The following is a 13548-nucleotide window of genomic DNA, read 5'->3' as shown; positions in this document are numbered from 1 at the left end:
CACAAGAAATGCGGATCCAGTTACATTGATGCTCCCTCGGGTGGCAAAAAATCACGGATTTTAGGTTTCGCTAGGTTACCAAATGAGAGCTTCCACACGCTACCATTCTCTACTACTAGTCTTCACTCGACATTTTCATACTAATATAGTAGTCGTCATTCTCCTCCTCTCATTTACCTCTATACGATGGCGACCAAATATTCGCCCATCACCCAGCCACCATCATCATCGCAAGAGCGCAAAGTAAAGATTAATCCCCCGCTATGGAGAACACCTGGTTTGTACAATTGAATTTGGAAAAACTATGATTGCATATTCATCCTTTTATAGAATTTTACTTCTACTATGTCATGTTTGTCATCGTGGTGCCGTACATGCTGAAGACGACGTATGACCTGAGTGTTGGTATGTACTACTCATCACACTTCTCTGCTCGATTAAGTGGGCGAAGAGATCGAGACGGGATTAATGATGGTTACAACTGTAGAATCGCACCCGAATTATGAGAAATACAAGCACAAACTACAGGACGGATGGATATTTAATCGCAAAGTGGTAAGCTAACTTTAAAGTTTATCGCGTTTGATTAGGCAACTTAGTTTCTCATTCAATTGCATACTAGGACAATAGCGATGCACAATACTCCAACTTCCGCGATAATTTCCACCTCCTCCTCCTCTTCGCAAGTGCCTACCTCGTCATCAGCCATGTAGCCCGAAGATTCTTACTTCCCGCCCCTTCCAAAATCCCCCAGCGCCCCCTCTACAATGCCTATTTATTCCTGACGCTCTCTCTTCTTGCTATTTATGGCATCCACGGCAACAGTCTTCTCAAAATTCTCGCGATTCTCACGATTAACTTCGGAATCGGACGCGTTTTCAAGGGCAGCATTGCAAATCCCGTATTGACATGGATATTCAATGTTGGGATTCTCTTCTTGAATGAAATGTATGATGGGTATGAATTCGGCTGGATCGATGAACGCCTTGCTGTCTTGGTTGGTTTGATTTTGAGTGGTTGCCCGTCAACTCCTCTCTAATAATGGCGTTTTTTTTATTTTTTTAACCGCTTCTGCGACTACATAGGATTCTTTTAAAGGACTATTGCCGCGTTGGCAAATATCGTTTAATATTACTATGCTTCGATTAATCTCATATAACATGGACTACTACTGGTCTTTTAAAATTTCATCAAAGTCGTTCGAGGTTTGTTTCTCGTGGATCGGGCATTTGTCACCTCTCACCCCCTTTTTGGTTCCCATCTCACTTATGATGCATATTCTTTGCTTAGAAGGATGATCGAAATGGGGCTCCTTTGAATGAACGTGACCGCATTGAGGCTCCGTGCTACGAGTCCGATTATAACTATCTCTACTATCTTGCCTATATTCTCTATATTCCCCTGTTCATTGCCGGCCCAATCCTGACCTTCAATAACTACATTTCACAGGTAGGCATCTATCTTGTCCACTCTGACCCTCATCCCCCCTAATACCCATCCCTCTTCCTATCCAACTCCACCCACCCCTTCTCTAGCTCCGATACCCCTCAACCGAGGTCACCGTCAAGGACACTCTTATTTATGCTCTACGCTTCTTTGGAGTGTTGTTTGTGATGGAGCTGATCCTGCACTTCTTTTATGTGGTGGCTATCAAGGACACCAAAGCGTGGGAAGGCGACAGCCCTTTTGAGCTTAGCATGATCGGCTATTTCAACTTGAAAATCATCTGGCTCAAACTGTTGCTCCCCTGGCGCTTCTTCCGGCTTTGGGCGATGGCAGACGGGATCGACGCCCCAGAGAATATGCTCAGGTGTATGAGCAACAACTATTCAGGGCTATCGTTCTGGAGGAGTTGGCACCGCAGCTATAACCGATGGGTCATTAGGTAGTGTGTGGTGGACTTGGAACGTTATCACGGTTGCTTATTCTTCAATCTATCTCCATTTGCTGGACAGATACATTTATATCCCAATGGGCGGAAGCAAAAATGCGCTCTTGAACCTCGTTCTTGTGTTCACCTTTGTTGCCTTTTGGCACGACATATCCCTACGGCTTTTGGCTTGGGGCTGGCTGATCTCGCTGTTCGTGTTGCCGGAGGTAATCGCACGAAAGGTGTTTTCGGAGAAGAAGGTAAGGCACAGCCATGCTGCTATTTCGCAGATTTTCTACTTAACATTGTTCTCCTCCCTTGAAGTGGGGCGACTGGCCACATTACCGCCATTTGTGCGCACTGGGCGCTGTATTTAATATTCTCACGATGATGATCGCAAACCTGGTTGGGTTCTGTGTGGGACTGGAGGGGATGGTCGAGATGCTAAGAGGCATTTTCCTGAGCTTAAACGGTATTGAGGGCTTCGATATCCTCTCGAGGTGTTCCTCTACTCATGCATATAAACCCCTCTGTTGTGTGTAGGACTGCTGTTTTTGTTCTCGTCGGCAGCGTGTCTGTTCATTGCGGTACAGATCATGTTCGAGGTCCGAGAAGAAGAAAAGCGGAGAACCGGCAAAGAGGTCCGATATTGAAGTAGAGACTATTTTCTTTTTAATTCTTTTTTAGGAGCTTGGGCTTTCGCTTGTATTTACACATTGAACCGTTTTTACTCTTTCTATTTGTCCTTGCCATTTTCTTTTTGTTTTGCATTTTTCTTAATTTTGCCTTTTGGATAACGAGTTTTAACGAAATAAATTTCCAATGGAAAATTTGTCGCTACCCAATATTTCTCGGATTTCTGTATGGATCAGAGCTCTGATTATTCCAAACCAAGAATGGGTCTAACAGGTGAGGTCATATTCTCTACACACCAAGGACTATAGATAGACTTCAAAATTCATTCTTTACACGATGCACGTTGGGGCTAAATGGCCACTATGGAAACTAACGTAAACATTACAAATATAACTACCTGAGGCAAGACGTTAGTCCACTTGTGCTTTATAGTTATGAAAAACAAAGTGCAAAAAAACCAATTCCTTACATCTCTCTAGCTTGAACATGAGCGTCTGAGTATTTAAGGCCTTTTTTTGCCAAATTTTCATATTCTTGTACTGCTTGCTGTGCATCCACCCTAGTCATCCTGTCGAAAAGAAACATATGCGCATAGCATTTGTTCTAACGTCCGGTTTGTTCTTTAAGCCTGCCCGCCTGATACCAGGCGATATGCAGTATCGTGAGTTTGGTTCCCAAATAGCTGTGCAGCGTTTATTATCATTAAATTATAACCAGTCGCCTACAAATCAAGCTGCCAGAATCACACAAGGTCCACCCAGCTATTCATATCCTCAGTGCGATTTCACGAAACTCTGTCAGAATATGCAAGCAGAGTCCATCCGCCGCCACCACCAATCGAAACGAAAGGAACTATCGAGCACGTCGCTAAAGGCATATAGACACGAGAACACGAAAACTCGGCTGCCATGAGCGGGTTGAATACTTAGTGAAATGGACGATGGCGACGAAAACGATGCACCTTACCCCTACCACGGCCACCATTCCAACCATGGCCAGAATATTTTTCGACACGATATTTTGACTACATAGACTTCCGCAAGGGATTGTCTCCGATAAGGATTCGCGATTCGTCCGCATATTTTGGAGAGCGCTGTGTGGCTACTTGGGAACGTTAAGAATCTTCGGCGACCATCAGATAATGGCCCAAGATTTCATTGGGTCAAAAGAGGATCTCTTTTGGACTTCAATTTCATCAACAAACTTGTTCACAGTTGGGAAGTCTGGTAGCGATGTAACCTCATGGCGGGTTTACAATTGGCTGTGCACACCCATTCCTAAAACGCCAGCCTATTATTTTACTAAGAGGGATCAGATGAGATCAATTTGATGAATTGAAATTCTCGGCCTTGGCTATGAATCATCTCATCCCTAATTGAATTGGTTTATTTCGTCACAGTCCCAAGACTTGAGAGCTGTTCTAAACTTTTTTTTGGAATGCTATTCATTTTCTCAATGTCATTGTAAAGCGGGGTACTCATAGACTAAAAGTGAATCATTATGCTGCTTCCTAAGTCGGCTAGCACCAAACTAGCTGCTCCCAGGGTCAGTCCTGGCACAGTGCTGACTTCGGTTGGAAGAGTTAATGCTCCCGCGGTGACCACTACGACCCACCACTCTGGCTTCCACTCCCAATCCCCACGCTCTCCCGCTTCCACACCTAGTCCACGAATCCTCCAGCGATCTCTCTCACTGAAGCAGCAGTCTCTCTCGCAGCCCTCGTGGATTCGCAGACGAGATCAAACATTGAAGGTGTGTTGCAAAAACGTGGAAACATGGATTCCTCCCACTGGGAATGCAAAATGCTAAGGTCTTTTTTATACCTATGTAAATAATATGTAGCTTGGAGGGCTGTTGTCCAAAAAGACCAAGTTGTCTAGAGATGGGATGACGAAGGTGACCCTGTTGGAAAATGGAGTGCGCATTGCAACCATGGAGACGGACATTTCGGGTCTCATGGCCTCGGTCGGAGTGTTTGTGAGTGCGGGCTCGCGTTTTGAGACAGAGCAATCCTGGGGAACAAGCCATATCGTGGACCGACTGGCATTCAAGGTGAATTCCTCTTCCTCTTCCTTCGTGGAATGAATTGTATTAACATGGCTTCAGAGCACAAAACACCGCACCACCGAGCAGATCCTGGATGAGATTGCGGCGCTTGGAGGCAATTTTACGTGCACGTCTTCCCGGGAATCGATCATGTACCAATCCGCCATTTTCAAGCGGGATATACGGCAAACGCTTGCGCTTCTGTCCGATGTCGTTCAACACCCGCTTATCACCCCGGAAGAGGTCGAGGAGCAGCGCGAGGCGATCGCACACGAGCTCTCAGAAATGACGATGGAGGCGCTAGTGCCGGAGATCGTGCACATGACCGCTTTCCCGGGAGGGGCGCTGGGCAACTCGATGGTGTGCACGGGTGGTCACCTGTCCAAAATGACCCCCGACGTTGTGCGAAAATACATGCAAGAGTGGTTTCGGCCGGAGCGCCTTGTGATCACCGCGGCAGGAATACCGCACGAGGAATTGGTGTCCCTTGTCAGCGAGTATTTTGGGAAAGAATCCGGCTCGGCCTTGCAGGCGTCTGCTCTTCAGGCCGCTCCTTCTCCGCTCCCTTCTCCAAAGCCCAAGGCTTCTCGCTACAGGGGTGGAACCCGGCTCATTCCACAGCCTGATCTACCCCACACTCACCTCTGTATTGCCTTCGAGGCCCCTGCCGCCTCCCACCCGGACGCATATCCGCTCGCCGCCATTCACCTGATGTTGGGAGGCGGCGGCACTTTCTCTGAAGGCGGGCCGGGCAAAGGAGTCCATACCCGGCTATACTCCCTCCTGATGCGGCATTCTTGGCTAGAGTCGTGTCACGCCTTCCACCATGCATATTCCGACGGAGGGCTAATCGGGGTCTGGGTGGTGTGTGCCACCGACCACAATTTACATGCGGTGGAGGTGGTTGCCCGGGAACTGTTCCTCCTCACACGCGATCCCGTGGCCACCTCACCTCCTGAAGCGGAGCGTTCATGCGCAGACGAGGCCACACAAGCGCCCATGCTGGGTGGTGTCACTCTGGAAGAGCTTACCCGCGCAAAGACGCGCCTAAAGTCCGCATTGCTGATGCGACTTGAGTCCAAGTTGGCTCAAGTGGAAGAGCTGGCTCGTCAACTCTTGCTGCTTGGAGACGTGAGTGTCGAGGAGGCCATCGACCGAATCGACGCAGTGGGGCAGAAGGATGTGGTGCGTGTGGCAAGACGGGTGTTTAGCGGGGAGAAGCGACCCACCGTGGTAGGGGTGGGGAATGTCCGGGGCTTGAAGGCGGTGGAACGGATACTCGTGCGGTGGGGGCTCTTGAAAAGATAGCATCCGTTTCATTCGGAGGAATAAGGTTTTACACCTGTGTCATGTAGATTGTTCTTTATCCACCTTTTTTTTTGAACTGTAAATGTTTTCATACTCCCCGCTATATTGCCACTATGGACACTATCTAACTTATTTCGATTGATTTATTTACTTGTGGCCTCTTCGACTTCTTGTTTCACTTTCTACTTTAATATTTAGGATATAGTAGGTCATCTTTCTTATTTCCCTCTTTATTGAATGTTTGTTGGTTTGCTTATTCCAGGATTGTTTCTGCACGCTCTTTTGTCTTCTTTTTTTTAGCTTTGTTTGGGCGCTCTTCTTGTTGAGTTGCAACTAATTGTATGGTATTAAATGTACATCGGGCATATACGATAAATACGGAGTGATGGCAAAGAAAGGCGGTGGGGGGTGGGAAAAAAGGCAGATATCTGGAGGAAAGTAAGCATCGACGAGTTCATGCGCTCACACCACCTTCTTCTTGGCAAACAGGCTGTAGAATGCCTTGAGCTGGGCGAGACAAGTGATGACGAGTGCAGCCACCTGCAACACACTCCACCATACCACCTTGCTATTCGTGGTTTCGCTCCGGTCCCTAAACAAGGCCTCTCGCTCGCGGAGGTAGCTCTGTTCACGACGGATGTGGGAGATTCTTTGGTTGAGCTCTTGGACACGCGTTGCAATCTGATTCAGCAAGGCCGCATCCTGCTCTTTCGTCACGAAGTTGGGGGATTTGGGTGCGGAAATAGAGGAGAAAGCCGAGGTCGATGGAGAGATGTCTTCGAGGTGGAAGCGAAGCTTCTGATGGCCGTACCAGGTGTTGTTGGTTGTGAAGCAGAGCTCATGCGCACCAGCGGCGTGGGAGGTAAATACAAAACGGCCGGTCGAGTCCGTCTTCAAGTTAAGGACCGTCCGCATCTCTTTTAATTCCTATTTCGACGTGACCGAATCCAAGTGGTAATGAGCAATGGTTAGAATTGCAAAGTGGTGAAGGGAGGCTATTGAAGATGCTGTTTACCTGGACCGTAATCCGTACGCCGATTTTTTCATTATTTACAAACTTTTGATCGGCCTCGCTCCACTCCTCGACCTGGAATTTTCCTGACACGATAGTGTCTTTGGGCACCTGTTCAACGAAGCATTTTGTCTGGGATCGGGTATCAAGGATAAAATAAAGAGCCGATGCGGGGGTAAAGAGGAGGATGATTGGGAGGATGGCAATACTAAAGGAATGCATAGCGGGAATCGCCGGAGAGGATGGAAGGATGGCGGCTAGGACAGCTTCGTTTTCAACGCTGGTCGATTCTACGGAAATTCCGCTGGAAGATTGCGGAGTCAGAAGTGGATGGCTTGGTCCGTGGGTTAGGAGCCGAAAGCTCCAATTTTTCCAGTCTCTGTGGAGAAGGGGAAAGACTTAATATAACCTTGCCGTGGTGAAAATCAAGCTGGCTTGCGGATGCCAAACCATCATGCTGTTTTATACGGAAACTCTACACACTCTCCCGCTAATAGCTGAATAGGTACTCTTCTGAACTCTGCAAAGTCAATCGACATATGAAGCCAGAGTTTCGCGTCACCTGAATATTAAACTTTCCCTCTCCACTTCTTATTCCTGCGTCCCTCCTCTCTTTTCTGCCTCCTTCTTCTGCGCTTCCTCCTCCTCTTCCTCCTCCTCCTTCTTCCTATTTTCCTCTGCTCCTCTTCATAGATTATCGCACCCATATCCCATGGCCCCCGTCAGCTCCATCCCCTCCTCCATTCCTCCGCTCACCTGGATCGCATCTTTTGATCTCTCGGTCTACGTGTACTATGTCCTCTTCTTGCACCTTGTCCCTTACCTGCTCTTCTGGTGCCTCGCCCCAGTCTTCAACTGGGAGCGGACAGACAAGTCGCCAGCCCGACACTTTGAGGATCTACGAAAGTCGTTCATGTACGGGGTCGTTCTCTTTGTATTCGGCAACTACACGCAGACCTTTGGGTGAGTAGCAGTGGCTGCTAGCCTACCTCGTTCAGAATATCTGATTCTAGGATCATTAAATAGCTGGATCATGGTCGTTGCCTTCTACCCTACGCTTTTTATTTACGTCATCGTTTCCCAGTTCCCTTGGGCTAAATTCTCTCTGCCGCAAATCAGAGACTGGCCGCCAGCCATGTGGATTTTGGCGGGGAGTGTATTAAGTATCATATTGGCAGCCGGAGGCTTCCACATCTATCTCGCATATAGAGGCGGGCCATTGTACCTTGGGCTGTATCTGGGCAGTCTTCTGATTCCGGCCCTGCTCTTTGCGGCGGCTGCCCTGGCTCTAGAGGAACAAAACCACGGATGGATTCGGCAGAAGCTCAGGGAGTACTTTGGGTGGGGCCGAGCGAGGGGGCATTCCAGCGAGGACAGCTTGGAACAAGCTGCAGAATCCAGAGAAGCACAAGAAAGTGCCTCGGCAAATCACCCTCGCGTCTCCTTCCACATCCACCACTGGATCGTCTTCTACACCCTTGCCTTCTACACGCAATTCGGACATCCGGTGTCACAAGTTGCCGCTGGGTGTGCCTTTGCGTGTTATATGGAGGGGATCATTGCGTAAGTATGAGCCAATAGCTCGAGGATACTATTTGGTCAATAATCGGATCTTCCTTCCTTTCTTTCTTCTACTCTAGCTACGGGTACGACAGCCTGCTTCTTACGACAGGTGCCTAGGGAAGTGATTAGGGGATTTCTGAAGCCCATATTTTTATTTTTATAGATTATTCTTTGTATTTATTGTAATGTTAAAGCAGATGAGTAAAGTTTAGCCCCTCTAATTAATGATTCAGTAGGTAACATGACCTTGTTGCTGTATAATCTGCTTATATCTCCCCCCCCAAATCTAGATCATTTAGGAATAATATAGGCTACTTAGAGTTTTACTGCACTTTTAGGGTTAAGAATATTCGGGAGATATCCCCAATGATTACTGTCGCCACTATACATGATCGCCAAGCATACACTTGAATTGGGAGGTTCTGGTGGATGCCGTGCCTTCTCTGGTGGACAGGCATGGATTCTGCCACAAACACGCTTTATTTTGGCTCGATTGTGAGAAGAGAGAAATTGCTTTCAAATCAAATGGCCACGAGCAGCTAGGAAAGCTCTTGCTCTAGAAAAAGGAAACCAGCTCTAAATTTGCATGTCTTATGGACTCTTCAGGTCCCCTCTGCTCTCACGGTAACAGATTGGGCATGAGTTATTCACTTTCAGACGGTTTAATTTAGTTCAGAAACCATTCTCATCGAGGCATGCTTCTTTAATAAGCTGGGTCATAACCATATCAACGGAATAATAGGAACGCTTGCCGACTTCTCTGCTGGCTGCTCGGCTCCCTCTCAAGCATCCATGCCAGTGAACCATAGGCACATATCCGTCCTTTGATCGCGGAGTTTGAAACGACCCATGCACCCTTTACGCCCTATCGCGAGCCTTTTAATTTTCCCTCCCATTTTTTTTTCGTGTCTCTCATCCTCATCTATAAAGTAAGCATTCCATCCAAGCTCTTCAGCACAGTCGATCGACTGCGGGATTCATTCCATCATACTAATATTCTCCATCTAGCTAGCAATTCACGATTGGAGAATGGCTCAGCCTACCCCCACTGCGTATTCCGACTTCAGCAAGCTGGCTGGAGATCTCCTGAGCAAGGATTTCCCAGCTGGAACAGTGAAGCTTGAGGTGAACACCACCGCGCCAAATGGCATGACGTTCACAGTGAACGGAACTAAGGACAACAAGGCCGACACTATCCAGGGAGAGCTCAAGGCGAAATGGTTCGACTTCAAGAATGGCGTCACGTTTTCCCAAGGATGGACGACCTCCAACCTTATCACAGGGCAGATTGAGCTGGAAAACAATGGTATTGTTGCGCCGCAGCGGGCTCTGTTTCCCCCTTTACTCTCTCGCCTGTTCTAACCCCTCTCTCCCTTAGTCCGCAAGGGGCTGAAATTGGACATTAACTCCTCTTTCCATCCGGTAACCAATGCCAAATCGGGGCGTGTCGGAGTCATCTTTAAACAAGCCGGCGTCCATGCGCGTGGCTATTTCGACATCACAAAGAGCCGCACGGTCACTGCCGACACGGTCCTCGCAAGGGAAGGCTGCCTTCTAGGCTTGGAGACTGTGTACGACGTAGTGGAGGGGAAAGTGACACGATACAGCGCTGCCGTGGGCTATGCCGCCCCCTTCTATACCGTGACGTTGCACGCCAACCAGGGTCTGAATGTGTTCACAACCGCATATCACCACCGTGTCAATCCCGATCTTGAGGCGGCCGGCCGCATGGTTTACGACACGACGAAGAAGGAGGAGAGCTTACCGGTGGCGCTTGAGGTGGGCGCCAAGTACTTCTTGGACAATGGGGCCTATGTGAAGGCCAAGGTGAACAACACCGGAATCCTTGGGTTGAGCTTCACACAGCTCCTGCGACCGGGGGTGAAGGTCACTCTGGCCGGCGTCTTCGACACGATGCGCCTGAACGAGAACGCCCACAAGGTAAGCTCGATCTATTTGCCACACGGGAATCTCCCGTTTCCCTCCCATCCGCTAATCTTATTTGAACTTGGCTTTATTTGCGTAGCTTGGTATTGGAATCTCGGTCAATGCGTAGTCTTCTGTCTCTGTTCCCCCCCTCTCCCTTCTTTACCAACCTAGTCAATAGTTCAGATTTTCGGGTAGGTGTTTGTGCGTGGTTCCATATGTTTTCAAGAATAATAAAAGTCTTTTATCAACGTTTGTACATCCGCGTTATACAACATCATGGGGATGGCCACCCACATCGCGAACAAAAAAGGCCATATATAATAGTCATGATTAAATAGCAATAGTAATAACAATAGCAATAACAATAGCAATAACAATAGAATTAATTAACAAATGAAGGAGGGGGGGGGGGAAGGCAAATCAATGTCCGTAAATGAAAATAAATACTCTAACTAAATTTTGGCCTAGAAGAAGACGAGCACGGAGGAGAAGATGACGAGGAGGGTCAGGCACACAATCATAAACACGTTCTTCTTTTGCGTCACTGTCTCCCTTGCTGCGGAGGAGCTTGTTTTGGTGGTCGCAGTGCTCGGTTGGGTTGGCGCACTGGCCGCTCGTGAAATGGCGCTAGAGGCCTGGGACACGGCATTGCCCACCACGCTTGTCACCTGGTTGACCACCTGGGTAATGGCATTTTCACCCTTTGTCGCGGCCTCCCCTGCAACACTCGTTACGTCTTGCACCGCAATTCCGATGACTTTGCACACGTTCACAATATCGCTGGTTTTCGGTGGGTTGTTGCCGCCCATGAATGACTGCTGATTCGACTTGTTCAAGCAATCGACGCACTGCGGGTAGATATTTTGCACGAAGTTGTTGTTGCACGCGCATTGGAGCGCGCTGGCGGCGGCAGATGGATTGGTGACCACCGCGAGCCAGTTCTTGAAGATTTGGCCGGAATTGACGCATGAGCTGAAGGTTTGATAGTTGGGCTGGCAACTGACACACGAGGGAATGTCGGCGGGGAATGTGGGCTGCTGTGCGGACGCAAGAGTGAGTAGTAGGAGGAGGAGGAAGGCAGAGAGGGAAGTCATGATGAGGCTTTGGCTGTTTTGATGCTCTTGTTTGGATCGATGAAAAGAGGCGAGCAAGCAAAAGAGGTTGCGCGGAAAAAATAAAAGTAAAAATTGGGGGCGGCTATTTTTTCTGGAGGAAAATTTTAATAGTAAATACTAGGGCTCGAATATATAAAACAAAAGCGATAAAAAAGGTTTGTTGACACGTGAGTCACATTGTCTGACATCACGAGATGGACCTTGGAGGCATCGGCGGCGCGCATTGGTAATCCAGACTTGGCACTCGAAGAAAGTGCGGGGTATACACCTCAATAGTCGGAGGCGCGCTCCCCAAGGCGGAGCAGAAGAAGCGCATTCTGGGGCCGCGCCCTAACGACTATTGCGGAGAAGAGAAGGATGCTTCGCTCCCTCTCTTTGCCTTTTTCTTTGGCGTCAAAAGCAAAGCCGAGTTTTTAGGTTAGGTTTTTCATCGAATTAGATCCGCTGGCGAACGCCGGTGGCCAACACAAAAAAAAAACGATATTTTCCACTGTCTTAGTATAAGTCATCTTCACATTATGGAGACGGTTGAACCCGCTGCACCTGGAGAAAAACATCCAGTTAACATCCAATCGCTTTACGGTCACATCGACCCAAGGTATCGCTCTATAATCCCTTCTCTTTGATCTTCTCTTCATCCCAACTTTGTTTTCACCTCTCGCGATGGTAGAGATTTCGGAAGCCGAGTAGTACACATCAAGCCTTCTCAAGATATCCAATTGAGCATTGAGGAAGAGCAGCCCACGGTCTCTTCAACTAAGTCGACGTATTTTGACAAATTCGAAAGCCTCACTGAACGTCGCGAAAAGTCCTGGTCCGATCTGACCCATCACTGCCGCCTCTCCCTTCTGCCGCCCGTTTCCACCGCTACAAGCGAGGAAGTAGATGCGCTTGCCCATCAAGTGCTGCGAACAGTGCACCACTATTCCTCAATAGCTGGAAGTGACACCCAATGTCGGGAGCAGCTTGAGAAGCTAGGTGGTCAGCCGCTGGATCCGGAGTCGTTCCACGCCTTAGTTTTAAGTGCTGAACGGGTGATGAGAGATCGCGTTGAGAATTATATGGGAAACGAGAAAATGATGCCCGAAGAAAAGGAAGCAGGGGCGGGATCGCCCTATGCCCATACCTTGGGCCCGGAGAGGGTCAAGATGTTGAGGGAGGAGGACGAGACAAGTAGGGCCGACACGGGGATAGAAAAGGGTGGGTTCGCGTGGGAGGAGGAAGAGTTCGTGGGTGATTTTGGGGAGAACGTGGATTTCGACTACACTTGTACACCTTGAGAGAAGAGAGCGTCTTTGAGTTTCTTTCATCCCAAGCTTGATACCTTTGTATATAAAACTGCTTTGGCCTATGTTTTTATGATTGTCTAACACTATCTTTTTTGTTCTATTTTATTTTCCTCCTTCATTTGTATATTTTTCTCATTTTAATGATCATCGGATATAATGATTATCTAGACACTATGTGATGGCAAAAGTGATTCGAAAATGACGCGCAAAGGATGCTGGGTTGATATACTACTTCTAGTGTTAGATAAATCTCAATAACATAAAAGATATTTAGATGGTTAGAGTAGACCATGATTTCCTGTATGATAGACATATTAAGTAGCCCTGATAGTTTTATGCTATAGCATAACTTCAAATCCTGTTTTTTTTTCACAGCATAAATCCAATGTAACTTTAGGGTGTTAGCAGCATTCAATATGGCTGCATAGTGAGGAGAAGCAAAGGTGTAATAAAGCGGCTCGCATCGTTTTCTTGAGATGTTAGATAAGGTTTCTTTGTATTTATCTTGAAGTTGCTTAGCCATTAGTCTGTTTTTTCGTGTACGGGAGTATAGGCAGGAGATATAATCAAAATTTGATCAGAGAATTCGTGCCATTTTCTTATTTCTTTGGTTCTCTCCGATATTTTATTTTATTATGATCATAAGGCCTACTCCCTAGTACACTCCAATGTCAAGAGAAAGATGTGAGTAAGTTGCCCTATTACAGGAAGCAAAGGTAGAAAATATGTCGTACGACTTAAAATTGTTACCTATAAAACAATATAATTAACAAAATACGA

At 47.6% G+C, this 13548-nt stretch overlaps 8 protein-coding genes across 8 annotated transcripts; 6 read left to right on the top strand and 2 right to left on the bottom strand.

Moving 5' to 3' along the window:
• Positions 1–186: 186 nt before the first annotated feature.
• VTP21DRAFT_303 (uncharacterized protein) lies at positions 187–2523 on the top strand (the record flags this gene model as incomplete). Its single annotated transcript, XM_069393288.1, has 10 exons — positions 187–277; positions 331–405; positions 488–555; positions 623–997; positions 1086–1205; positions 1291–1449; positions 1536–1885; positions 1956–2130; positions 2195–2342; positions 2414–2523. The coding sequence occupies 10 exons, from the start codon at positions 187–189 to the stop codon at positions 2521–2523; spliced, it is 1671 nt and encodes a 556-aa protein (XP_069256682.1).
• A 568-nt stretch (positions 2524–3091) lies between these two features.
• On the top strand, positions 3092–3836 carry VTP21DRAFT_302 (uncharacterized protein; the record flags this gene model as incomplete). Its single annotated transcript, XM_069393277.1, has 2 exons — positions 3092–3369; positions 3539–3836. The coding sequence occupies 2 exons, from the start codon at positions 3092–3094 to the stop codon at positions 3834–3836; spliced, it is 576 nt and encodes a 191-aa protein (XP_069256681.1).
• A 170-nt stretch (positions 3837–4006) lies between these two features.
• VTP21DRAFT_301 (uncharacterized protein) lies at positions 4007–5860 on the top strand (the record flags this gene model as incomplete). Its single annotated transcript, XM_069393266.1, has 3 exons — positions 4007–4258; positions 4349–4558; positions 4613–5860. The coding sequence occupies 3 exons, from the start codon at positions 4007–4009 to the stop codon at positions 5858–5860; spliced, it is 1710 nt and encodes a 569-aa protein (XP_069256680.1).
• A 462-nt stretch (positions 5861–6322) lies between these two features.
• Positions 6323–7094, bottom strand: VTP21DRAFT_300 (uncharacterized protein; the record flags this gene model as incomplete). The annotated part of the gene is made up of 2 exons (XM_069393255.1): positions 6323–6787; positions 6876–7094. The coding sequence occupies 2 exons, from the start codon at positions 7092–7094 to the stop codon at positions 6323–6325; spliced, it is 684 nt and encodes a 227-aa protein (XP_069256679.1).
• Positions 7095–7584: 490 nt separating this feature from the next.
• Positions 7585–8552, top strand: VTP21DRAFT_299 (uncharacterized protein; the record flags this gene model as incomplete). The annotated part of the gene is made up of 3 exons (XM_069393242.1): positions 7585–7835; positions 7899–8435; positions 8513–8552. 3 exons carry the CDS (start codon positions 7585–7587, stop codon positions 8550–8552), a joined length of 828 nt encoding a protein of 275 aa, XP_069256678.1.
• Positions 8553–9464: 912 nt separating this feature from the next.
• On the top strand, positions 9465–10491 carry VTP21DRAFT_298 (uncharacterized protein; the record flags this gene model as incomplete). The annotated part of the gene is made up of 3 exons (XM_069393231.1): positions 9465–9741; positions 9814–10376; positions 10462–10491. 3 exons carry the CDS (start codon positions 9465–9467, stop codon positions 10489–10491), a joined length of 870 nt encoding a protein of 289 aa, XP_069256677.1.
• Positions 10492–10828: 337 nt separating this feature from the next.
• On the bottom strand, positions 10829–11458 carry VTP21DRAFT_297 (uncharacterized protein; the record flags this gene model as incomplete). The annotated part of the gene is made up of 1 exon (XM_069393220.1): positions 10829–11458. One exon carries the CDS (start codon positions 11456–11458, stop codon positions 10829–10831), a length of 630 nt encoding a protein of 209 aa, XP_069256676.1.
• Positions 11459–11997: 539 nt separating this feature from the next.
• VTP21DRAFT_296 (uncharacterized protein) lies at positions 11998–12759 on the top strand (the record flags this gene model as incomplete). The annotated part of the gene is made up of 2 exons (XM_069393209.1): positions 11998–12077; positions 12150–12759. The coding sequence occupies 2 exons, from the start codon at positions 11998–12000 to the stop codon at positions 12757–12759; spliced, it is 690 nt and encodes a 229-aa protein (XP_069256675.1).
• Positions 12760–13548: the final 789 nt, after the last annotated feature.

The sequence above is a fragment of the Calcarisporiella thermophila genome (genome assembly GCF_041956535.1).
Source record: "Calcarisporiella thermophila strain CBS 279.70 unplaced genomic scaffold VTP21scaffold_1, whole genome shotgun sequence".
In the NCBI taxonomy this organism is placed as follows: Eukaryota; Fungi; Calcarisporiellomycota; class Calcarisporiellomycetes; order Calcarisporiellales; family Calcarisporiellaceae; genus Calcarisporiella; species Calcarisporiella thermophila.
The sequence above is the reverse complement of the archived record's forward strand: the minus strand, read 5'-3'. Positions and strand labels throughout refer to the sequence as shown.